The sequence below is a fragment of the Cannabis sativa genome, chromosome X (genome assembly GCF_029168945.1).
Source record: "Cannabis sativa cultivar Pink pepper isolate KNU-18-1 chromosome X, ASM2916894v1, whole genome shotgun sequence".
Lineage (NCBI taxonomy): Eukaryota > Viridiplantae > Streptophyta > Magnoliopsida > Rosales > Cannabaceae > Cannabis > Cannabis sativa.
This window is the reverse complement of record NC_083610.1, coordinates 72,147,505-72,169,260: the sequence shown is the minus strand read 5'-3', so window position 1 is coordinate 72,169,260 and position 21,756 is coordinate 72,147,505. Positions and strand designations below refer to the sequence as shown.

Here is a 21,756-nt window from a genome sequence, read left to right as displayed (position 1 = left end):
TTTTTTAATATTTTTTTTTATGTATTTTTGAGGGCCACAAAATTTATTTCGTCTTGGGCCCATATATTTTCAGGGCCGGCCCTGCCTCTGGGTCAAAGCACATTCAAATATGCCTATATATTGCTTATATAGAATTCAAGTTTTCTTTTGAATTTCATAGATTTACTTGGTTAATATATACGTTATATATAAAAATATTGGTTAGCACATTAATTATTTGTTTATTGTATTAATTTCTTTTCTATTTGGAATTGATGTCTTGTTATATATTGAGATAAAGCCAAATTTATTTAGATAAAATTTGGTTTAAATTTACTAAACACTAGTTGACTTTCATTCTACATGGGTTAGTTGGATCATGATGTGGCCAAAAGTAATCTCTCTGTAAATTGTTCATGAGGAATATTAAATGGTTGTGCGTATTTTTCATGTGAGTATTGATCATGAGGAATATTAAATGGTTGTGTGTGTTTTTCATGTGAGTATTGATCGACCAAAAGATTAATATTTATTTTGATTACACACATACTTGTGGTAATAAATATGTGACAATTATAAAATTTCTATATAAACAATATGTACAGTCCAAAGATTAATTAATTGTTTAACATGATTTGTTTTCAATATTTAATTACTACAACATGAGTACCGGTTCCAGTTAATATTATTGTTCAAAGAATTAATATTAATGATGAGTTTGCTATCTTGAGAGTATTTGTCATAATTTCAACTTATTGCGTTATATGAATTCTTTTGTGAACCTCATTTATTTTGTTATATTTTAAGTGCATGTTTTCGTTATAACTACCAACATAAATTTTAATGTCATGCCAAATGAGACAAACTTTAAAGAAATTAAAGACAAACATGCTTCTTTAACTATCTCGCTTCAATAGAGGATGAAGATAAAGATAATACTCAAGAAATTTCATAAAGAATACTACTAAAGAAAGTGCAAACTATATTAGATATGGAATCATTAATGACTTTTGTAAGATGAAATGAAAATAAAATAAGTGTTCCAAGTGTACATGTCTTAGACATATATAAAGCAAATGAGTTTTTCACTATGGTTTGTTTTGTAAAATTGTTTAATTTATTGTATCTAAATATACTTTGTAAACAAAATTTTGTGACATTACTTATGTAAGTGTAATTATGTGTTGTCACCCGTTATTAAACCTTCTTGGGCTGCCACCCCACCTTAACTCGCACATTGCCATTATGATATTTTTCGCTTTGGGACTAAGCCCTCAAGATGTTATTTTTGGGCACTTTCTCAAAATTCCTCATACCAATGGAGTAGCTTAAACATTTATATTCAAGGAAAATCTTGCTTATTCTTCCGATGTGGGACTTGGGTTGATACCCTGATAATGGTCCCATGAAACGAAGGACCGCATACTCGTGGTCTCCCTTCTTATAGAACCACCTTGTGTCGCTGCTATCACCAGCAAAATTCACAGCCTCACTATCAACTTTGTGTGGAAGACTTTCGAAACTAGCCCCAAACACCAATCTTAATCTTGTACTTTCATAATTATCAACGGAACACGCTGCCTGACCACCATAATATCAGAAAAACAAATTTATTTTAAATTAAGATGTTATTTAAAACAAATAGCGAAAATCCAATGGGACCTAATTCATGTGATAGGCGGCCAATAATTGAGTTTTTGGTCTAATTTACTTTTTATTTATTTGATTAATTAATTTAACAAAGGTTTATTAGAAAAAGAGAAACCTAAAACCTAAGGCTTGGCTATGTAGAGGAAGATATGAGAACATAACTAAGAAGAAAACTCACCACCCCAAAAAGTCTCTCTCTCTCTAAGTTTCAGCTCCTCTCTCTCTAGTAGCCATGACTACAACACACACACACACACATTCTCTCTCTTTCTCTCTCTGTGTCGGTCTGTTTGTCTGTTTCTCTCTCTTATTTTTGCCAGAGCCTAGGTTGACATATTATTAATCTGGGGTGCTTCCAGCCACAATATTAAAGAAGTATCTCGAGAATTTTTTTCGTCTTCATCCAAAACAAGAAAAAAAGTTCTTTTGGTACAGAAACGGGTTGACATAGAGGCCGAAACAGGGACGCCCAGTGCCCAGGCTTTCACTTTGTGAACCAGGGCTACTTCCGTCAGTAGTTTAAATGACGTCTTCCAAGAATGTTTTCTGTTTTCATCAACAATTAATATTTGAGGCTTTTGGGAAACAAATGGAGCCATCTAGGGGTCAGAACTGGGACCCAGCGCTCAGGTTGAAACTTTGTTAACTTGGGCCATGTCCAAGGAGTTTCTGAGAAGTCTTCCGGGCATATTTTCTATTTTTGCCAAAGATTAAGATACAAGTATTTTCAGAACAAGATGGCTCAGAGGTCATATTTGGTTGGCCTATCGATCATCACGTTATACGAAGACTTGGTGTCCACCACTATGAAAAATTCCATAATGGTATTCTGCTTCGAGGCAGTACTAAAAGTCAGTGACAATATGATCTTACCATAGGGAGCAACTCCATCCCCACTAAAGCCATACATGAGCTGGTCGCAGTGCTCCAGGTCTTTTAAGGACAAACCCATTTGCTCCACTGTTTGTTTGAACAAGATGTTTGACGATGCTCTATCATCAATCATAACTCTAGACATCATCATGTTTGCTATTTGTACCTCAACAATAAGAGGATCGTTGTGAGAATTATAAAAATATAGTTTGAGTTGGATTCTCTGAATGTAATTGGATCACACTCGAAGCATAGAGATTTCGGAGGCCTCTCCGTAGCATCGAACATTTCCATCCTTGGCTTATGTCACAGAGATCTTGCATACATCTCCAATGCCCTTCTTGAATTACTAAGAAGGTGTGGACCTTTAACTACCACTTCAAGCCGACCTGCCGCTGCTATAGGTTAGAGGGGAGAGTTACCTCCTATTAGCGTCTCTAGCCTTACATACTGCTGGAGGACAGCATGCTTTTGTCGAATCAAGAATTCTATCTCATTTTCGCAACTGATTACACTTATTTATTGCAGAAGTGACATAATTTGTTCATGTCTCTCTTCCCTGACTCTTTGGAGGAAAGAGGCTTGCAGTATAGAACTATTGACAAAGTCGCCGCAAAATAATTCCTCTCTTGGGGCTATAAGAATAGAGTAGGTTGTAAATCAAGACTTACACTCCTTTTCGGGCCTATTCCCAGTTCAGGCTTTCATTTCACCAGAGAAGTTGACATGTATACCACCATTGTTTTGTCTCTTTTTCACGTTCTTTCCTCCTTTTCCACTGCCCCTTGCGTGTCTGGGTTAGGTGCAGGGCAGTATGTTGATTTCTTCTTTTTGTTTTTTGAGTCCTTAACTAGAGAAATAACTTTTTCATATTTGATAAACCCATCTGCTCTATCCAGGAAGTCGTTCATGGTGTAGCCTGGTTTAAGATGAAGGTCTGACCACAGAGGACTCATCTCCTTCAGCCCTGCTGCGAGTTCCATAACCCTCGCATCTTCGCTAAGTATTTTGTTCTTAGTTACTGCCTCTAATTACTGCTGGATGTAGTCCTTGAGGGATTTGTCATCTTGTTGCTTTACTTCACCAAGATCATTGGGTTCAATCTGGCGTTGTTTGGATGAAGCGAATTAACTTCCAAAAGCCTGCACAAGCTCTTTACAAGAATCAATAGTTTTAGGAGCAAGCTTGAGGTACCATCAATGAGCTATGTTTGTCAGCGTAGCAGGGAAGATTCTACACAAGACGTCATCTCGTATACCTATTGGATATTGGTCTGCACTTCAAAGTAATAGATGTGAGACAACGAGCCTTCTTTCCTGGTGTATTGACGCTAGGTAGGATTCTTAAACTTAGGAGAAATCTCCAAAGCCTTGATTCGATCTAAGAGCGGTGAGCATCACCCTCGATCCAATTCAAACTCTGACAACTTTTTGGAGATGTAATCCCTTTCAATATAGCAGCTAATGAATCAAACTCAGCCTTGCTGATTCCATGGGTGGCGGTCTGCGTCCTAGTTAGAACTTCAGCTGCTAGGTTAACGTGGTCACCACTAGAAGCTCTCGTATCCACCAACCATTTCTTGTTTAGGAGTCATCCATGTCTTTCTATTTCCCAAGGCGATCAAAAATATTTGTCGACTGGGATTTGGCCACACCCTCCTGACCATGGGGTCGTGATGGTTGTGTTAGGGATTTTTCTCGTATGATGACAACGTCATTTTTGGACTGGTTGCTGTCAGAGCGTTTGTCCGAAGCACTATAATAATTATTCCCCTCAAAATAGTCTTTTGTAGGGTTATAAGTGCGAAAAGAGCTATATTGATTACTCAGGTTTAACTCAAAATAGTCTACACATAAATGAATTTCCAAAATTTGGTCTCAAATGTGTTTTAGACCGGAAAACCTAACCTAAAGAAGTGGCATATTATTTTTTAAATAAATAGTAAAATGTAGCACATAAATTTTAATTTTCTTCTATTACTGATTATTTGATTAAAATCTCATTTTTATAAATTAATTTTTTTTTTTTAAATTTACATTTAATTATATTTATTTTTAAAAATTTTCCTTAAGTAGTATTGAAAAATAATCTCTATGTATATACCTTCAAACACTTTTCCTGTTGGTTGTTGCGTACAAATAATACAAATAGAATATTGATGCAGATATTATGTATTAATAATGATATTACATATCTTAAACCACCAATCAACCTTAATTAAAAGCATCCAAGGAAATAACATTTCTCTCAAGTTGTGATGAAATGAGGATTAGAGAGAACATATATAGTACTAGTTACGTGGATTCATATAGTCCACTAGCTTATTTCTAGGTTTGGAGTTTACTAATTGATTATAATAATATTTACAACCATATACTAATTTTTTTTTTAATTTACATTTATATTTTAGTAATAAAATTTTTAAATTTATATTTTTTTACCTATTTTTTTTTTTTTTCTATTTTACTCTTTTATTTATTAAAGCTTATATAAAGCTTTTTTTATCCTTATATTTCTTTATATATACATATATATATATATATTTTTTTTTTCATTTCATTGATTTTTTTTTCTTAGTTTACTTTTATTTTTTTTTTATTTTTCTAATGGAAGCTTGTTTGACCTTTTTTTTTTTTTATCTTTCTCTTCTTTCTCTATTCTCTTTCTCTCTACCTTTTTTTCTACACTATTTTTTTTTTATCTTTATATATAAATATATATAATAAATGTATATCTTTATATCTTTTTTTTTTAACACTTTGTCCCTCTCTCATAAAATTTATTTCATTATTATTTTTTAGAAAAAATACCAATGTTTACACCAAGAATAGCCTTGATGACGTGAACAGCAATGTTTGACACGTGGCAAGATAGTTGACATCTCGGAGTTAAGTTAGTCCCAAGTCATAGCAGGTCAACCTGGGGGGTCCCTAGCCCTGCGCTCAGGTTGATTTCGGGAACTCAAAAATAGAAGTTAGGACTTCAATAACTTGAATCCAACTCACTATCTTTCAATATTAAGTACCATGAACACATAGAGCAACCTAATCCAAGTCTCGGGAGCTGAAATTACACGAACCTACAACCCGAAAGCCAACATGGGCACCTAGGGTTTCACCCTGCGCCCAGGTTAACAACCTCAACTAGGATTTCAGTTTCTGGGACCGTCTTAGTGCAAATGGGTCAAAACTTGCATTGAGACATCAACTAGACATAACACAGATATATTTGAGGCATCAGAATCAAAATCGGAGCAAGTTCATTTTTGAGCACCCAGGACCACGGGCCCCGAGCACTGAGCGCCTAGGTTGAAAATTTGTCAATCTGGGTTTCTTTAAGTATCAGATCGGAGATCCAACTTTTGTATCTTCTTCCTCTTCATTAAAAACAGGGAAATAGGTCCTTTCAAAGAACAAACAACACTTCCTGGGTGCCAAAAACAGGTCCCATCGCCTAGGTTGGCACCTGGGGCTGGCCTTGCGCCCAGGTTGACATGTTTTCAAATTGGGCCATTTTCAATGGAGTTTTTAAGAACACTTCCGAACATCTTCTTTGTTTTCAGAAAATATTAAGATTCAACTATTTTTGGGGACCAAACAAAATTTTCGAAGGGGCAAAACTAGGACCTAGTGCTCATCAGGTTGACATATTGTCAACTTGGGTTATTTCTGATCAAGTTCAGCGAAATATGTTCTAGGCATTTTTTCCATCTAACAAATGATGAAGATTCAAGCAAACTTGGGAAAAAACTACAAACTTGAGCCCCAAGAAATGGGGCTCAACGCTCAGGTTGACTTGGTGTTGGGCCCAGCGCCCAGGTTGACAATCAACTTGGAACGCTACCTTCAATTGCTCAATGCCAAAATTGATGCAAATAGTGAATCTGGAATGGTAAAAAACGGGGTAGGATACCTCATCCTCAAGTTCAAAAGCCTTGGAAGTATCAAAAACAAAATCCTGGGAGCTTGCGAGTAAGTACCCAGTGCCAAGGTTAACAAATGGCTTGGTGCGTTGGGTTCTACTTATCCAATTCTGATGTCGTTTCGATTGGCCATCTAGTTTTTCACAATAGCAACGATATATAAATTTAGAGAAGTCAATTTCACAACTTTGCATTTCTCATTTCTGGCTCACTCAAAAATGAAGAGTTTCGAGTCTCACATTTTCGCAAAAATAGCAATATCTCTGACCATCTTCGCCAGAACACAGAAATAGACTAAGTGAGGTCCAAATACAACTTAGGAATGTTAAAGTACATCCCTTGGATGTTTTTACACTTACCTCGCATCCAGGTTGACATCGTATGTCAACTTAGGCGTTGGGATGTCAACCTGGGGGCTAGATTTCAACCTGGACGTTGGGTCATAATTTACGTTTAGTACAACCATAACTCACTTAATATTGATTCGATTGACGCGATTAACCTTGAGTTTCGAAGATAAGTCAATTCTCTATCAAGTCATGTCTTACACTTTAATTTTAATTATGAAGCTATTGTCGTCAAATTTTACCCCAAGAAAGTTACGAAAATAAGCTCTGGGTAACCCGTAATGGGACCCGTCGGGCTCCGAAAAATAGTCATCACCACTAAAAGCTAATGTTTACCGTTAGATCATCATTTATTGTCAGAAACATCCAATTTGTATGTTTCCTATTTTTGTAGGCATCCTTCTTCTAAAAAAGGAGAGATCCATTAGTTTATTTTTTTACATTCAGAAAACTACCCACAAAGTTAGAGCTCTCTCTTTAGTTTCTCTCTTTAGAAACTAGAGCTTAAACACTTAAGTCTTTTTCTATTATTCTTGTGAGAAATAAAAATTCGAAGTAGACATACTGTCAGAAACATCCAATTTGTATTTTTTTTTATTTTTGTAGGCATCCTTCACCTAAAAAAGGAAAGATCCATTAGTTTATTTTTTACATTCAGAAAACTACTCACAAGGACGTTAGAGCTCTCTCTTTAGTTTCTCTCTCTAGAAACTAGCGCTTAAACACTTAAGTCTTTTTCTATTATTCTCGTGAGAAATAAAAATTCGAAGTAGACGTAGCTCTATTACCATCGCGACATAGGGAGTGAACTACAATAAATTTTGTGTCTCTCTAAATTATTTACTTAAACCAATTAATCATCTAACCAATCTAGCGAGCTGATGTTGACCACTTTTTAGCGTTCACAGCAAACACTTATTATATTTCTTTTTCTTTCTTTTCTATTTTTCTACTATTAACACTAAAATTATTTTATACTATTTTTTTTAATTAATCATATTTTATAAAAATATTAATTGATTTCTTTTAACTTTTACTATTAATTAGAGTTTTATGAAAAAACAATTAAGTATTTTTATAAGATTCTCTTACTTATATATAGATTTTTATGATATCCTTACCCTCCGTCCAGCTGCTTGGCATAATTATTTTACTTATATTTACATTTTGCTAATAAAGCAAAGTTAAAACAACTGTCAATTGCTTTATTAGGTAAATATTCTACTTTAATGTCTAATTAATTATGTACAAGGAAGGAGGTTAAAGGGTCACAATAAGCAACTTGAGTCAATAACTGGGACCCTTTTATAACAACAACATCCATGATTTAATCACTCAAATAGGAACACACAGTAAACACCACTAAGTATATATTGACTACATGCAATCTAATTTTAAATTTTATTAATTAAGACTTTGATTTGATTGAAAGAGGCAAAGAAAACGTACTTTAGAAGAGTAAACACAAAAATGTTAATAAATTTACATTTTTAGTCTCCGTTCGTTCCATTATAATGAACCATATATAGCCAATAATTTTATTTATTTATTTATTTTGAGAAAACTTGCAACATTAAAACTTCTAAACTCAATAGGAAAAAACTTAAAGAAAAAGAGTATCAGAACATATCATTAATTATAAGAGTATATTTATAAAGTAGTACTGATACAATTAGGGTGACCACACCATCAAATATAATGATCATTCAAGGAAAAAATTAACTTTACTAAAGTGTGTGCAATACTATTAGTAATCCTAAGACAATACTTCAAAGTGATACCAATAAAATTATTACAATATACAAAAATATCTCTAATAATGCACTCTAAATAGGATTGATCGGTCTTATTATTAGGGATAACATTAAAAACAGTAAAACAAAACAACACCTTATTATCGCCAAGGCGAAGAGCAAGTAAGAATCAAGAGTAGATATTCAAAGCTTCAACTCCATCAGGAGATAAACATCATTCTAATTTCAAGTAGCAAAAGCTAAGACCGAATTTGAAGTCATCAAGGACCACCATCCTGATCCCATTTTTAGCCAACTCATTACATAACCCAACCTCACAATTAATTTTCACCATCCCAGTAATTTAGACCATTTAACAACTCCAAAAATATTAGCAGAAATGAAACACTCCAAAAATATTCTTACTCCAATAAAATAGAAGGTTGTTATCCAAACTAACGTTTTCATTGAAAGGACCATTGCAAATAAATATTTGATGCACGTAAATTTATACATTCCTCTCCTAATATAATTTGTACATGACAATATATACCATGCATATTTTTATTAATTTTCCCTCATTCTTTGAATGATTAAAGCTAGGCATTTTCTTTATTATTATTTATTCTATTTTAACGTATTTAACTACTGACAGAAATCACTATTACAAAAATAATTTTTTCGACGTTTTTAAACAGTCGTTTAAAATATTCCTGTCGGTTTCTATAACCATGGTCAATACAACCATCGCAAAACGAGCAAAATAAGCGACAGTTAAAAACTTTCGCTGATGTAGACTTCCCGACAGTTTTAAACCATCGGGAATGTTAAAAAAAGAGAAAAAAATATAAAATTTTCTGCCATTAATGGCAAAAAAATCTGTATTTTCTCCTATTTTTTTCTTACATTAGTTTTATAATTTTATCTAAATTAAAATAAAATAACTGATTAATTTTGTTACAATAACAAGTAACTTTAAAACACATTAAATTTATACAATAACAAAATAAATATATATAATAAATAAAAAAGTATATAAATAAATAAATGTATATATACCGAGCTTGGAGAGAGAGAGAGGTGGTGGTGGTCCGATGTATGAGACGAAAATAAGAGGGACACCGACGGGAGGTGGTGGTGGTTTGACGTATGTGACGGAGAGGAGAGGGAGACCGACATGAGGAGGGGTGGGTGGAGATCAGGGCCAGCCCTAAAATTTAGTGGGCCTTAGGGGAAAAAAAATATTTTTGGGCCCTCATTTAGAAAAAAAAATGTGATATTTTTCAAAATTAATAAAAAAAAAATGTGTAATTTTAAAAGGGGATAAATTTTTTTTGGGCCCCTGAGCTAAGTGGGCCCTAGGCACAGGCCTAGCCCGCCTATGCTCAGGGCCGGCCCTTGTGGAGATCGATGGACGAAAGAGACGAGAAGAAAAGAAGATCGAGAGAGGGAGGAAGAAGGCGAGAGAGGAGGGCGATGGTGCGGAGGCGTGGGTGGGGTTTTGGGAGTTAAGATTTTTGTTTTAGGGTGTAGGAAGTTGAGAAGAAATAGGTGGGCATGTGGAAAATAAAAAAAAAAGTAGGTGGGTACGTGGAAAATGTGGCGAGAAGTAGGTGACGATTTTTTAATGAGTATAAGGGTCCATTAAAAAATTGTATTTTATTAAAAAAAAAACGTCGCCTATTTTGTTTACTACGATTTTAAACCATCGGGAATACTAAATTTTTCTCAATAGTTTTAAATAGTTACTTAATTTTTTTAATTTTTTTAGCGATGGTCCCCAAAAAAAATTGTTTTTTAGGACCGTCGCAAATTCTAATATTTAGAGTAGTGAATATTTTATAATATTTATGTATATCTTAAATGAATTGTATTTATCTTTCAATATGTATATACATAAATATATATATTTGATTGATTCTTTAGGATATATTTGGTGTCTAATTTTTCTAATTTAAGAAAGTATGATATAAATGGTAAGTTTCTAATAAAGAAATCAAATATTTTAAGTTTTATTCTTTTTCAGTCGTGTTTCGTATGTTAGTTTGATTCTATATTGATTTTTTAATTGATTTGATGAGATATTATTTGAAGAAAATCGAAATAAAAGTAAAGGAAACTTGCACTTATAATTGACAATTATGTAGGTACATAATAAAATTTTTTTGAGCTGGTTCAAGATCTATTTTAGAAAAGTTTCCTATGAATTGCGGGTGTGTTTAGTCCGTGCATGAGTTATATAATATGAGTATATTGTCTGTAAATACTTATGTTAGTAGCTAGGGTTGGTTATCTCTTTCATATCTTTGTATTTTATTCATATTTTGTAAAAAGAGTGTCCTTGTTTTGTAGATGAGAGTTAGTTTGACTCTATCTCTACGTATATGTCTTTGTTATTGCTTTGAGTCTATAATCAAGTCAACAAAGATGAAGAAATAAAGTGCAAACCTTCGGAAAAAGGTTTTTCAAGCTTTCGAGAGAAAATATTTTAAGTCTTGCCTTGAGAGAAAGCAAACACTCTTCAAGTAGATCGAAGGAGTTCAAACACTTAAAGTTTCAGTAAGGTTCATTTGTGAAGATAGAATAGATCAAGCTTAAGGCATATAACAAGATGGAATCTATTTAAGAATAAGTTAAAAAAAATTATATTTTTGAGATCTTACTAATGAATCTTACTCGTAGGTGTACCCTCATGGACTAGTAACAATCTACAAGAATTGTTAATTCTACTTATAAAAATCTTGTGTGTTTTTATTTTCTTACACTTTTATTCATTGCTGATTTTTTCTTCTGCAGTGACAGAATCGTGTTCTGTAGCTATAGAATATCTGTTTGAATACCATATTTATTATTTCCTATTTAATTAATTGATTAGTTAAATAATAAATTAGTATAATATTAAAATATGAAATTTTATTTAGTATTAGACTGGGTGACTAAACTCTTAATGTGATCTTGAATTTTTATTATGTTATTATTTTTTAATCTTGTGTGATGTTTCCTTTTGTAGAGGGAAGATCTACAGTTGGTCGACCATTGGTAAATGATTCTAAGGTTAGGATGAACCCCGACTGTTTTTAATAGTCGGGGTAATGTATCGTCATTGGTCTATATAATTGTCACTTATTTGACTGTCGCAAAACTGGGTAGAATAGTTATGACTATTACTAAGAGTCGGCGAAAACTATTATTGATTTTAAAATCATCGACAATAATGCTCACTATAGTCGAAGGTTTTAAATAGTCAGCTATAGTGTTTGTTGACTTCGCTTTTAGCCAACGATAGTGAGTCAAATTAAAGCAATTGAGAATAATTAAATAGTAGAACATAAATAATATAAAGTAAAGAAAATACCATATTTATAGAGGTTCGACCTCTTATTGATGGTAATAGCTTACTCTCTTTTGGTTATATTGATTTGTGAGAAGATGAACAAGAATGTCTTGATCTTTCTCGAAAGCTCTTACAAAGATCTCTAAGGGTGCGTTTGGAAAGCCACAATGTAATTGGATTTGTGTGTAATTGGAGGCAATTACACAATTTGGCATGTTTGTGTGACCATGTAATTACACTGTAACTGTGTAATTGGAAGTAATTGAGGGATTCCAATTACACTCTCCAATTCTCATGGCCCCCCATGAGAATTGGATGTAATTACACTGTGTAATTACTAAAAGCTTTCCATATTAAACATTAGCTACTAAAAAATATTATTTTCCCATGTAATTACTAACTATTTTGCCAAACAAGATATTAGGAATTCATATGTAATTACCACCTCATATCCAAACACACCTTGTATTTTAAAATATAGTGTAATTACTAAATTGTGTAATTACCACCCTAGTAATCACCCTACCTAGTAATTACACAGTTACTTCCAAACACACCCTAAGTGTTTCACAAGATTCTCTCTTTGAGTGTTCTCTCTCTGAATGAATTTTGTGTCCTTGAATAGTGAGATGAGCCCACTATTTATAGGAACTAATTACATCAAAATAGTTTCCCTCAATCAATAAGAGATAAAATGGGAAGTTAGCTTATTTTCTATAATTAATTACTTAGGTAGATTTCCTTTCTTCTCTAATGATATGAACTTATCTCATGAATTTAGGGATAGTGCTGTGACTTGCAAGCATGGAGATATATAAGATATATCTCTGAAATTGCTAACTCGCATCCCCTGGTCAGTGCATGTGAACCACCTACTTAATGGAAGCTAGTAAACTGTCTATGCAAACTATGCACGGATGTCACAACTTCTATCTGTGATCTTGAGAATTAACCCTTCCTGTACGACTCACTAAGAGTAGGATTGTCCGTCTTGGTTATAGAATGTCTTCCATGTGTCACCTACATGGATGTTGCATCATCGTGCAGAAATTTGGATAACATTTACCTCCAAATTTGCGGGGGATCTTCTTAATCGCACACGAACTTACTCGGCCACGAAGCTAATCAGATGGGTGACACGTGTCTGGTTATCATCTTTGATACGACATGACTAATCGAATGTCTCTTCGATGTTTGAGATATTTAATACATGTCTTGAAAGCTGTGTTGGTTTTTATGGTCCATATGAAAGTTAGAAAAGCAGAAGCAGATTTGATATAAATAATTTTTATCCAATATTAACCATAGGCCTAAGGATCTCAACATAATATATATAGATTAAATCTAGACTAATGAAAAGGAAATAATACCTCCTGTAGCCTATCAGGAGATCCTCGCTATCATTTAGTATGATTACGATCATCCAATCAAAGAACTATTATTGAAGAAGTCACACTGCAATCTTCCAAGCCAGTCTCAACACTGAGGAATAGAGTGGGCTATTAGATTCTATAGGATGAACAAATTTATGTATTACTGTGTATTCTCAATTCATGAGACACTGTAATTGAGATAGGGTAGATCACAATCTCACACCACACTTAATGGTGTTAGGCTGTGAGATGAGGAGATAGAGAGTGGCATGCAAGATAGAGAATGAGGGAGTGAAATTCAATTCCTATTTTCTCTCAACTTGTTACTGTATATCTGAGGTTAAGTTGTCTTGTTTCTTTATTATAACATATATCATATATATAATGTTATAAATTAATTTTTTTAAAATAAAAAAATAACTCATTTGATTTGAATTCAAATATCAAATTTAAATATAAATATTTAATAACTGGTTAATATAATCAATTAAATCTTTTTATTTTCTTATTATCTTTTTAATTAAATAAATTATTCAATAATATATTTAATTTAATAATGGAAAGATAATTAATCAATTTAATTTGAATTATTTTAACTGATGAAATAATCAAATAAAATTAACACAGGCCTTTATATGTCACCCTATACGTATGGGCTAGGCCTACATGTGTGGGCTATATTTTAAGGTCCAAAATTGATTTATCAATTTTGCCATATTAACACGGGCCTTTATATGTCACCCTTGGTTCGTGGAAGCCCTTCAGCTATAGAGCAAAATTAAAGGACTTCAATCGAAGGAGGATTAATTTGGCATTCTCCATTAAATGCCATGTGTCATATCTTGCAGAAACACAAATAATATTTACCCCAAGCTCTCGAGACGTACTACGGTCCAGGAGCTTGTAGTACTCTCCCGCTTATGCATGAAAAATTCTTGACACGTGGTGCTGGTTGGGATTGCTTCTAATCCCACAAGCTGTCGTCAGTTAATGGGTCAATTACTGATTACTGCATGTGTTATTAGCATGGCACATGGACGGTGCTTTAACTGTTGTTGTTGGCAGTACTCACGCGTGGGAGCGTGTTTCTTGGGAGGAGTTACGACGACGACAAGTTGATTGAGATGACCCTTCTTTAAATAAGTGCATTACACGAGACATGCAATGACGAACGTTAAATTTTTAGGCTGATCATTGAATGCAACCTTTTTAACTCCCAGTCCATTGGATCAAAAGATTCTTCTTGGTAGGAGTGATTTGGGCCATTTATTTCAAATTGCAAAGACTTCAACCGACGTACAAATAAGTTTCATGAGCCTATTCACCCCCTTTCATCACCTTCAACCTTTTGAAATCCCTCTGCATCTTCTAACCAGAGCACGTAAATCCTAATTTGCTTCACCCCATTTCAGACGATAACTCTAGCGGTCAGGCTAGCTATAATTGCGCGATAGACTGGGTACAACACACCTGAGCCAACTCGCACGACATCCTTCTCTATTTTTTTCCACTATCTAGTAAGTACCTCAACACTCTTTTGACTTTGTGCAATTTCGTATCTAGGACAGAAATGCTAAATTCTAGTTGAGTTCAGTACATACGACATGTTTGATTGATAGAATGTTTTTTGTAGAATTATCAGGCTGGCTCAACTCCTCCATACTTGTTAAGAGTTATTAAGGATTTGAGGGGGTCTAACCCTTCTGTCAAGACGGAGGAGACGTAAGAGAAAAGTGCGGCAACATACTGGAATGCGAGTGCACTGAGGGCAAGTCCTTTCGGAAGGGGTGACCTACTCTTCTGTGTGTGCACTCTCAGAGGTCTGCCATTGCCTGCTATATAATCTTCCTGACTTTATAATTTCGTAATGGTTCGCTTATCCAGTGTTGGTTGTGCTTGCATGTACTCTTTGAAGCGAGAATGCTGGGCTCAGTGAGAGAGATTGGGTCAAAAAGCTTCACTAATGGAGGAGGTCCCGGAGGAAAAAGGAAAAGACAGGACGACATGTTCCAATTGTGTCTCCTAAAGGAGATGGTGATCCTCGGCGAGCCAACATTTCAACTCCACCCAATCAGTCGTTGTTTGTCCAACAATATCCCATCAACGCTACCGCCAAGAGCACCAACAATAATAACGAAACCCGCATCAACAATACCAAAGCACCAAAAATTTATTTTCCTGCCTGAGATCCCTTTTGTGGGCTTTAAATTCCCTATGAAGACTGTTCCCCATACCTTGCTACTATGCAGAGAGCGGGGGAGGCCGAGAATGCCTTGGAGAAGTGGCACGAGGAGGAAAGGAGGATTTTGCAGAAGAGAGCTAACATGCTCTCGACCGTGAAGAGGGCCAAGACTTTTGATGGCCTCTTTGCAACCATCCCAACTGGGTTGATGGTAGACATCGAGGCTCTACAGAAGTGACTAGCAGCCAAGTTGGGGAGAGAAACTATACCTTTTACTGCTAAACTCTTAGACGAAGTGGATAGTAGTGCATTCGGGCTGTCCTTGGAGGCATGGGCAACTTGCAGTAGTGTTGATGCATTTACCTTGACCCATGCCGCTAAACAACAAGCAATGGGGGTAAACTATGACTCTTCCTTCCTTGTTCCCGCTGTTGTATATTATTTTCTTATATTTCATTATTGTATCAGGTGGCCTTGATGGCAGAGAAGACCACTAAAGAAGTAGGCACCTCGCGGGGTCCATTTTGCAACGCTTCTGTCATACTCTTCGCACGTTAGGATCTATGTTCAAGCGATGACACATAACATTAGGTAGTATTTCGACCATATTTGAATGCTTTTGAAGACATCTAGATTTTGTTTAAGAAAAGTTACAAGCTTTTCTCACTGCTGAAAAGTTAGTTTAGAGCCAATTTTTAACACTTTAAAGTTATTAGAAGAATCGATTGGTACCTCAATTGTTTCCTCTACGGCTTGCGCAGTGTTGGTATAGTCAAGGATTCTAGGGTCCAAATTGAGTTTCTCCACATGCGGTACTTTCTCGGTTCTGAATGATTCATGTCGAGGTGGAGAGGCCTTGAGCAAGTAATTGACATTTATTGGTTTTTTCTTTTCTGTAACTTTCAACGCAGTATTATAACATTCCCTCAAATCTGCCTATACCCTTTGCACTGATCCATACTTGCGGGGGTAGGGAATTTCATAGTGAGCCGGTAAATTGAGGTGACTATTTTCATCTCCTTCAAAATTGGGTAACCTATTACTGCATTATAAGCAGAATGCTAATCAATTACTTGGGGTGTTCATCAAATTGCTCAAACCACTCAAACCGCCTGCACCAAACCGCACCGCACCGTAAAAAATATACAGTTTGAAATTCTTTGCGGTGCGGTCACGGTTTGAATTTTTCCTAAACCGCGTGGTGTATTGCAGTTTGTAGTTTTGAATTATTAATATGCGGTTCAAACCGCACCGCATCGCACATTATAAAAATACCAATTTTTATATTTATTTAGGTCCAATATGTAAATGTCCAATCCAAAGCCCACTAATTATTGTATTATTGAAACTTAATTTTTTTTTCATATTTATTTTCAAGTCTTATGGTATTTTTGACAAGTGTTGCTCAAGTTTTGTTGTATTTGTGATAGTTTATTTATTGGTGATAGTCTAAACCGCAGAAACTGTAAAAACTGCACCGCACCGCACCGCACCGCACCATAGGGGTGTTCGCGGTGCGGGTGGTGCGGTTTTTGACCATTTTTTCAAACCAACCCGCACATGCAGTTTTTCTAATTTCCCAAACCGCACCTGCACCGCGAAACTAAAAAACTGCAAAAACCGCACCGTAAAAAATGGTGCGGTGCGGTGCGATTTTTGCGGTTTGGACTATCACCAAATGATTAAACTATCACAAATACAACAAAATTTGAGCAACACTTATCAAAAATACCATAAGTCTTGAAAATAAAAATGCAAAAAAATGTAAGTTTCAACAATACAATAATTAGTGGACTATGGGTTGGACATTCACATATTGGACCTAAATAAATATAAAAATTGGTATTTTTATAATGTGCGGTGCGGTGCGGTTTGAACCGCATATTAACAATTCAAAACCGCAAACCGCACCACACTGCGCGATTTAGGAAAAATTCAAACCGCGACCGCACCGCGAAGAATTTCAAACCGCGACCGCACCACACCATTTTTTGCGATGCGATTTCTACAGTTTTTTTATTTTTGCGGTGCGGGTGCAGTTTGGAAAATTTGAAAAACCGCATGTGCGGGTTGGTTTGAAAAAATAGTTAAAAAATACACCACCCCCACTGCGAATACCCCTATCAATTACTATAAAGTCGGCCATCGACTTGGTGGTAACAGGTGTCGTCCCTAACATTATTGGTAACTTTATTATTCCTTTTAACTCAATTATATCTTCGGTAAAACTGTAGATACTTGATGTAACTGGTCTTAGGTCTTTTTTATGTAACCCCATATGCTTGAAGGCTTGCGGATTCAAAAGGTTGATAGAAGTTCCATTGTCAACAAGTATTTGATGTACATTGTCGCCACCAATATTGTCAACCACCACCAAAGCATCGGCATGTGGATGGTGTACCCATCTCACATCACTTTCCATGAATGTGATGTCATCACACTCCTTAAACAATTTCTCTAGTCGTTCACTTATATTATTCACATTTGTCAGGAGTTTTTTCTTAGCCTCCTTTATGTAGCGCTCTTGTGCTTTCTTGGAGTCTCCACCAACGTGTGGACCCCCCTATAATAGTTAAAATGTTGTGAGGGGCTCTGGTACCACTCACATCTCCTAAATTGTTCGCCTCATCGGCTTGGGGATTGGCTTCTCCATTTTTTAAAACTTTCCTCATTTGACTAATTCATTGATCTCATCTTGGAGGAACCAACATTTAAGGATAGTGTGGCTAATGTCTTTGTGGTACTTGTAGAACTTCTTAGGGTCCCTTTTGTCACAATTCCCTTAGTATTGTGGTAGTTTTCTAAAAACATCATTGTGCTACTCAATCGCATATATATTAGGGGTGTACATCAAACTGCTCAAACTGCTCAAACCGCCCACACTGCAAAAAAAATACGGTTTGAAATTCTTCGCGGTGCGGCTGCAGTTTGAATTTTTCCCAAACCGCGCGGTGCGGTGCGGTTTGCGGTTTTGAATTATTAAACCGCAATACAAACCGCACCGCATGTTTTAAAATTTAAATTTTTATATTTATTTAATTAAGCCCATACATATGAGCCCAACTCAAGCCCATAAATCTTAGGGCAAAATCCATAACTCTTTACAAACCCTCTCTTCTTAGCAACAAACCCAAGCCCATCCGTGCGTATTGAAATTTGGAGTTGGAAGTTTGTGTTTGTTTTATTTTTAATAAAGTATGTTAGTTGTACATTTATATTGTTGTTGGAATTTAATTAGTTTCAAGTTTGTTATTTTGATTTAGGTGTGTTGTTGAAACTGTAAAAAGATTATCGACTTATTGTTGTTGTTATAACTTTTATTAGTCTCAAGTTTGTTGTATTTTCTTAAGTGTTTTAGAATAATTATATTAATGATAGTTTAATTATTTTATGATGATTTCAAAAAAAAAAATTGTGATAGTTCAAACCGCAGAAACTGCACCGCACCGCATCATTTTTTGCGGTACGGTTTTTGCGATTTTTTAGTATCGCGGTGCGGGTGCGGTTTGGAAAATTGGAAAAACCGCATGTGCGGGTTGGTTTGAAAAAATGGTTAAAAACCGCACCACCCGCACCGCGAACACCCCTAATATATATGGTCGTGAGGGACAGAAAATTCGATGTAGTTGACAAAACGTGGGCCCCCTTTCCTCTTTGGGAAAGTGTACTTTTTGGTTGGTGCTTGACAAGTTTTGGACTACGTCGTCTAGCTGGATTGTGTCTTCTAGGACTTCAACCTCTAGAATTTTTTGTTTGTGGGCTTCGAGACCGCAACCTCAGTATTGGGGGCTCGCGTTTGTCCTTACTTCTTTCAGGTTTCACCAAAGAGTTTTCAATCCTCTTATGCGGTTCAGCCATGGCGAAGAATTCTACTAACGACTCAGGCCGTCGTGCCTTTAGTTCTTTCTAAAAATTCGTTCTTGGCAGGGCACTTGTAATTAACATACAAACCAGCGAAGACTCGGGGCCTTCTCGGCTTTTGTTATTTTAGCATTAAATTGTTTAAAATAATCTTGTAAGAACTCACCTACATCTTGCTTGATATTGGCCAAAGTTGTGTATGGCAGTTTGTATGATATCATGGCTTTGAAATGCATTAAGAATAAATCCACGAAGGTTTCTGAGGTTGATATCGATGCCTCGAGTAACTGGCTAAACTAGTCGTGAGTATTGTCTTCCAAAATCACAGTAAGTATTTGACACTTCGCTAATTGAGGTACCTGGTCTACTTCTATAATCGTATTAAATTTATCAAGATAATCGATTGGGTTAGTGGTACCTTTATATTGAACGACTCTGAGAACTTAAAGCCTTTGGAAAGTCTAGCTTGTCGCACCTCTTCTTTAAAGAGAGATGTCCCATGAAGCTTGTAAATGAGCTTTCTGTACTGCCTGATCAGTCTCAATGCTCGCAAGAGGCTTTCTTGATCGAGTCCTCCTGACAATATGGGGTGGATTTTCCAAGTTACTTTTATTGCAAGCATGTGTTCTATTTGATTCAAACAACCAATTCACATCATGATCTCTATTCACCATCTCTTTTAACAAGTACCAAGTGGCCTACTTAAATTAATGTACAATTACCACTAACATTATTTATAACATAAAAGACAAGCTAGAGAATAATAGGAGATCTACCACCAGAGAAATCCCCCAAGATCCCTCAAAGAAGAAAAGAAAACTGATCTCACATGTGAACCCAAGCCCCATTACAAGCCCCTAGCCCCATTGTACAGCCCATTCTCAAACCCCATTCAACATCTCCTGTGAGTGAGAGCCCTAAACCCGTGTTGTCAAGAATCTACACCACCCCCACTGCGAATACCCCTATCAATTACTATAAAGTCGGCCATCGACTTGGTGGTAACAGGTGTCGTCCCTAACATTATTGGTAACTTTATTATTCCTTTTAACTCAATTATATCTTCGGTAAAACTGTAGATACTTGATGTAACTGGTCTTAGGTCTTTTTTATGTAACCCCATATGCTTGAAGGCTTGCGGATTCAAAAGGTTGATAGAAGTTCCATTGTCAACAAGTATTTGATGTACATTGTCGCCACCAATATTGTCAACCACCACCAAAGCATCGGCATGTGGATGGTGTACCCATCTCACATCACTTTCCATGAATGTGATGTCATCACACTCCTTAAACAATTTCTCTAGTCGTTCACTTATATTATTCACATTTGTCAGGAGTTTTTTCTTAGCCTCCTTTATGTAGCGCTCTTGTGCTTTCTTGGAGTCTCCACCAACGTGTGGACCCCCCTATAATAGTTAAAATGTTGTGAGGGGCTCTGGTACCACTCACATCTCCTAAATTGTTCGCCTCATCTGCTTGGGGATTGGCTTCTCCATTTTTTAAAACTTTCCTCATTTGACTAATTCATTGATCTCATCTTGGAGGAACCAACATTTAAGGATAGTGTGGCTAATGTCTTTGTGGTACTTGTAGAACTTCTTAGGGTCCCTTTTGTCACAATTCCCTTAGTATTGTGGTAGTTTTCTAAAAACATCATTGTGCTACTCAATCGCATATATATTAGGCGTGTACATCAAACTGCTCAAACTGCTCAAACCGCCCACGCTGCAAAAAAAATACGGTTTGAAATTCTTCGCGGTGCGGCTGCAGTTTGAATTTTTCCCAAACCGCGCGGTGCGGTGCGGTTTGCGGTTTTGAATTATTAAACCGCAATACAAACCGCACCGCATGTTTTAAAATTTAAATTTTTATATTTATTTAATTAAGCCCATACATATGAGCCCAACTCAAGCCCATAAATCTTAGGGCAAAATCCATAACTCTTTACAAACCCTCTCTTTTTAGCAACAAACCCAAGCCCATCCATGCGTATTGAAATTCGGAGTTGGAAGTTTGTGTTTGTTTTATTTTTAATAAAGTATGTTAGTTGTACATTTATATTGTTGTTGGAATTTAATTAGTTTCAAGTTTGTTATTTTGATTTAGGTGTGTTGTTGAAACTGTAAAAAGATTATCGACTTATTGTTGTTGTTATAACTTTTATTAGTCTCAAGTTTGTTGTATTTTCTTAAGTGTTTTAGAATAATTATATTAATGATAGTTTAATTATTTTATGATGATTTCAAAAAAAAAAAATTGTGATAGTTCAAACCGCAGAAACTGCACCGCACCGCATCATTTTTTGCGGTACGGTTTTTGCGATTTTTTAGTATCGCGGTGCGGGTGCGGTTTGGAAAATTGGAAAAACCGCATGTGCGGGTTGGTTTGAAAAAATGGTTAAAAACCGCACCACCCGCACCGCGAACACCCCTAATATATATGGTCGTGAGGGACAGAAAATTCGATGTAGTTGACAAAACGTGGGCCCCCTTTCCTCTTT

General features: G+C 35.6%; 1 protein-coding gene across 1 annotated transcript; it reads right to left on the bottom strand.

The window, feature by feature from the left end:
- Nucleotides 1-997: 997 nt before the first annotated feature.
- Nucleotides 998-20,135, bottom strand: LOC133032591 (uncharacterized). Its single transcript, XM_061106604.1, has 2 exons — nt 19,673-20,135; nt 998-1,560 (listed from the first exon to the last, which is right to left on the bottom strand). Exons 1-2 carry the CDS (start codon nt 19,874-19,876, stop codon nt 1,246-1,248), a joined length of 519 nt encoding a protein of 172 aa, XP_060962587.1. The 5' UTR covers nt 19,877-20,135; the 3' UTR covers nt 998-1,245.
- Nucleotides 20,136-21,756: the final 1,621 nt, after the last annotated feature.

Bases quoted from the DNA above. Each gene is read 5' to 3' on its own strand.
- LOC133032591 (XM_061106604.1), bottom strand. From the start codon at position 19,876: ATGCTTGCAATAAAAGTAACTTGGAAAATCCACCCCATATTGTCAGGA. The intron at 1,561-19,672 runs GTACCACTAACC...TATGGTGGTCAG, and splicing joins CAGAGTCGTTCAATATAAAG to GCAGCGTGTTCCGTTGATAA.